Below are 5293 nucleotides of genomic sequence, written 5' to 3'. Positions count from 1 at the left end.
TTTTGTTGAGCAGTTTGCTAGTAGCAGGAAACTTGAAAAGTCTGCAGAAGACCTCTACATCATAGTTCAACGACGGGGTGAGCCTTTACGAGAGTACGTAGGCCGCTTCAACAAAGAAAAGGTTTCTATAACCCATTGTAATCAGGACACAGCCATCTCAGCCTTCCGCAAGGGACTCCGGTACGACTCAGACCTATACAAAGAACTTACCAAGTACCCTTGCAAGACGATGGAAGACGTTCTCGCCAAAGCCTAGGCACAGATCAAGTGGGAGGAGGATGAAGCTAACTATTATCACTCTTCTCCGAGGAAAGACACTCAAAGAGACTCAAGGGCAGGCAGACGGTAGAGTGATAGACGATCCGAGCCATACCCATATCCCAACAGAGCAGAGAACAGAAGGAGGGAGTACAACCGGTCGTCCGAGACACGTCTGCGAGATGGACCAAAGATACCATAATACAATCTCTCAATTTCACCAGCCGAAGTCGTTGGCGTACTGAAAGGACTCGGAGACAAAGTGAAATGGCCGGAAAGGATGAGGACTCCGTCTGACCAGCGAGACAAAGCAAAATGGTGTGAATTCCACAATGACCACGGTCACCGAACGGATGAGTGCATTTCCTTAAAACTCGAAGTATCCAACCTGTTAAAACGTGGTCACCTGACTGACTTACTTACAGACAAAGGCAAAAGAACATTCCAGCAGGGAGCAGACAGGTCAGTCGTCCAAAGAGAAGTAACCCCGCCAAAGCCACCTACTCATGAACGGACGGTGAACGTAATAACTGGTGGCTCTGAGGTAAGCGGAGTCACCCATTCAGCAGCCAAAAGACATGCCAGGCAGACCAACTGCGTCAAAGGAGAGTTCAGCGAGACAGAGAAGAATACCATCAACCTACCAGCTCAAACCATCAGTTTCTCAACAACAGAGTCAACCAGAATCCTCAACCCACATCATGATGCTCTTGTCATTGCACTTTACATTGCTAATTGTCTTACTAAACGTATACTTATTGATAATGGTAGTTCAGCTAACATTTTATTTTTAAGTGCTCTCAGGGAAATGGGGATAGATGAATCAAAGATTATAAAGAAGACTACAATCCTCATCGGTTTCAGTGGAGAACAAAAGAACACACTAGGAGAGATCGAGCTACCTGTCTATGCCGAAGGAGTCAATCTATGCACAAGATTCCTGGTAGTAGACTCTCCGTCTGCTTACAACGTGATACTGGGTCGACCATGGATACATGAAATGGAGGCAGTCCCTTCAACATACCACCAAGTCCTAAGGTTCCCAACTAAGTGGGGAGTAAAAGAAATTAAAGGCCAACAGAAAGATTCGAGAGCGTGTTACCAGACTACCATGAAGGCCAAACCCGCTCAGTTATAGCAATTACAGGAAGATAGACTGACTGACTCCCAGATGAACCAACCAGACATGGAGGAGTTGGACGAAGTCCAAATACATCCGGATTTTCCAGATCACAAAGTCCAAATTGGATCACGATTGGATCTTGACATCAGAACTAAACTCATTGATTTTTTATCTGCCCATTATGATTGTTTTGCTTGGTCCCATGCGGACATGACTGGAATTGACCCCGAAATAATTGTCCATAAATTGCAGGTTGATCCAGACTACCCACCAAGGAAGCAAAAACGAAGAAAATTTTCCCCTGAAAGGAACAAAGCCATTAACGAAGAAGTTCAAAAGCTTATTGATAATGGGTTCGTGAGGGAGGTGCATTATCCCAACTGGTTGGCTAACGTAGTCATCGTGAAAAAAATAATGGCAAATGGCGAGTTTGCATTGACTTCACAGACCTCAACAAGGCGTGTCCAAAAGACTCATTCCCATTACCACACATAGACATGCTAGTAGACGCCACAGCCGGTCATGAACTCCTAAGCTTCATGGACGCATACTCAGGATACAACCAGATCCTGATGCATCCAGACGACCAGGAAAAGACAGCCTTCATGACCAACTTAGGCATATTCTTCTACAAGGTCATGAAATTCGGATTGAAGAACGCAGGAGCAACATATCAGAGACTAGTCAACAAGATGTTTGCCGGCGTACTGGGGAAGACGATGGAAGTCTACATTGACGACATGCTCGTCAAATCCCTCATTTCAAAGGACCATATCAGCCATTTAAAACAATCTTTTGACATTCTCAGGAAATATAATATGAAACTGAATCCAACTAAATGTTCTTTTGGTGTGACTGCAGGAAAGTTCCTTGGGTACCTAGTAATCCAAAGGGGAATCGAGGCAAACCCAGCACAGATAGAGTCAATCCAAAGGATTCCTTCCCCAACGTGCATAAAAGACGTACAGAAACTAACTGGACGCATTGCAGCACTCAGCCGATTCATCTCAAAGTCTTCAGAATGATGTCACCTCTTCTTCAACACACTAAGGAAATCAAAAACCTTCGAGTGGACAGCTGAATGTGAAGAGGCACTGGGCCAGCTAAAACAGTACCTGACCAGCCCGCCTCTCCTCTCAAAGCCAAAAGACAATGAGACATTATTCATCTATCTAGCAGTATCCGAGACGGAAGTTAGCGCAGTCCTAGTCCGGGAAGAGGAAGGCAAGCAGTCTCCAGTCTACTATGTAAGCAAATCTTTGCTTAATGCAGAAACCCGATATAGCCAGCTGGAGAAGCTTGCAATAGCACTCATCCATGCAGCAAGGAAGCTACGCCCATACTTCCAGGGCCATCCAATAACGGTCTTGACCACCTTCCCACTCAAAACAATCCTCCATAAACCAGAACTGTCAGGCAAACTGACCAAGTGGGCGGTAGAGCTCAGCGAGTACGAAGTAACATACAAGCCACGAACTTCCCTCAAATCTCAGTTATTAGCTGACTTCATTGCAGATTTTACACCTAACATGCATGTACAGGCAGAAAAAGAACTTTGTTGTCTGACCGAGGGACAGTCAGTCAGAATCTGGAAGTTGCAAGTAGACGGCTCAAGTAACACCAGAGGAAGTGGACTCTGACTCGTCTTGACTTCACCCCAAGGTGACGTAATCGAACAAGCAGTCCGATGCGGGTTCAAAGCTACCAAAAATGAAGCTGAATACGAAGCAATGATAGCAGGACTCGGACTAGCCAAAGACATGGGAGTAAGAAATATCGTGGTCTTCAGTGATTCTCAATTGGTAGTCAACCAAATGCAAGGTAGCTATCAGGTCCGGGATAACAAAATGACAGCCTACCTCAACAAGACTAAAGAGTTGCAGTCAGTCTTCGATGAGTTCACTATCAACCAAGTACCAAGAGGGGAGAACAGTCATGCAAATGCATTAGCAAACCTTGGATCCTCCATCCAGACAACCGACCCCAAGACAATACCTGTAGTATATCTCCAATGGCCAGCTGTCTGGAAAGATATAGAAGAGCAAGTTAATGACATCTCCAACAACCGAACATGGACGACTCCAATAGTCGAATACTTGGAACAGGACATACTTCCCGAAGATAAGAATGAAGCACGTCGGGTCAAGGCTCAGTCAGCCCGCTTCACTATTATACAAGGTAAACTCTATAAACGTTCATTTTCTGGTCCATATTTGAAATGCATTAACCCTGCAGCGGCCAAATACGTACTGGCTGAGTTGCATGAAGGAGAGTGTGGCAACCACTCTGGAGGACGAAGCTTGGCACACCGTGCCCTAACACAAGGCTACTACTGGCCAACTATGCGAGCTGATTCCTATGACTATGCAAGATGATGCGACAAATGCCAACGGTTCGCTCAGATATCCCACCAACCTTCGGAACGTCTCATCTCAATCACATCCCCTTGGCCATTCATGAAATGGGGGATGGATATAGTAGGCAAGCTTCCAACCGCACCAGGACAGAAAATGTACATGCTTGTAGTGACCGACTACTTCAGCAAGTGGATCGAAGCAAACTCATTCCACCAAGTCCGAGACAAAGAAGTAAAGGGTTTCATTTGGAAGAATGTGATCTGTAGGTACGGAGTACCAAAAGAAATTGTGACAAACAATGGCTCTCAATTCATCAGTTTCGACTTCCAAGACTTCTGCAAATTCTGGAACATCAAGCTTAGCTTCTCCACACCAAGGTATCCCCAAGCAAATGGACAAGTAGAGTCATCCAACAAGACCATCATGAACAACATCAAGAAGCGCCTTGAAAAAGCTAGGGGAAGATGGGCTGACGAGTTGCCGGGAGTCCTATGGTCCTATCGAACCACAACCAGGACTGCGACAGGGGAGACACCATTCTCATTAGCTTACGGGATGGAGGCAGTCATCCCTACTGAGAGCGAAGTTCCGACAGCCAGATATGAGCTGACTACAGACGAAGAAAATTGGGAAAACATGTGCCATGAACTCGACACCATCGACGAAAGAAGGGACAAAGCACTCTTAAGAGTATCGGCCTATCAACAGAGCATAGCCAGACATTACAACAAGAACATCCGCACTCGGACATTCAAAGTAGGAGATTGGGTTCTACAAAGAGTCTTCCAGAACACTAGGGAAGCTGGAGCAGGTAAGCTCGCCCCGACATGGGAAGGTCCCTACCTCATCACAAAGGTAGTCGGACATGGAGCATACAAGCTACAAACAAAGGAGGGACGCGATATCAACAACAGCTGGAATGCTATCCACTTGAGCTGTATGACTCTTGGCTTAACATAGTCTACTTTCATTTTCTTTCATCAGTAATCTCACAAGATCTTCATTCGAGCAACATACTGACACTGTAATGCAGGAAGTGTCAGAACTACATTTGGGCTTGATCCCTGCAAAGGGTATGTAGGCAGATCCACGGAGCGCAGCCCCCTGTCACAACCATTTTTTTTACATATACTACGAACAGTTCAATAACAAATCTAAGTATAAATTGACTTAACTTCATACTTAGATTGGGGGAATAAGACACTAATACTTCATATGTCATTCAACCAACCGGCATTCGATACAAAACTACATAAGAAAAAGTTCATACAACAACTAACACAAGCTACAACCAGCCAGAATACAACAAAACTAGGTCAGTTAGATCAGGATACAATACTACATAAGAAATAGTTCATACAACAACTAGAAAAGGCGAGACAAACTCAGTCATCCCACGACAGTGAACACGAATAGAAGAGGAATCAGTCATCCACAACCAGATCATTAGTAGTCATGATGCCAAAAGAAGTGACTAACTCTTCGGCCCGGGTTGTTTCTTCAGCCCTCATCTTCTCCAATTACTCAAGATCAGCTATGTATTTAGGAACATCCC

At 45.1% G+C, this 5293-nt stretch overlaps 1 protein-coding gene across 1 annotated transcript; it reads left to right on the top strand.

Annotated features, from left to right (window-relative positions):
- Positions 1-538: 538 nt before the first annotated feature.
- Positions 539-1396, top strand: LOC133815052 (uncharacterized). The gene has a single exon (XM_062247940.1). The coding sequence runs from the start codon at positions 539-541 to the stop codon at positions 1394-1396; it is 858 nt and encodes a 285-aa protein (XP_062103924.1).
- The last annotated feature ends 3897 nt before the right edge of the window (positions 1397-5293 follow it).

The sequence above is a fragment of the Humulus lupulus genome, chromosome 2 (genome assembly GCF_963169125.1).
Source record: "Humulus lupulus chromosome 2, drHumLupu1.1, whole genome shotgun sequence".
Lineage (NCBI taxonomy): Eukaryota > Viridiplantae > Streptophyta > Magnoliopsida > Rosales > Cannabaceae > Humulus > Humulus lupulus.
This window is presented reverse-complemented; position numbering and strand designations above follow the sequence as displayed.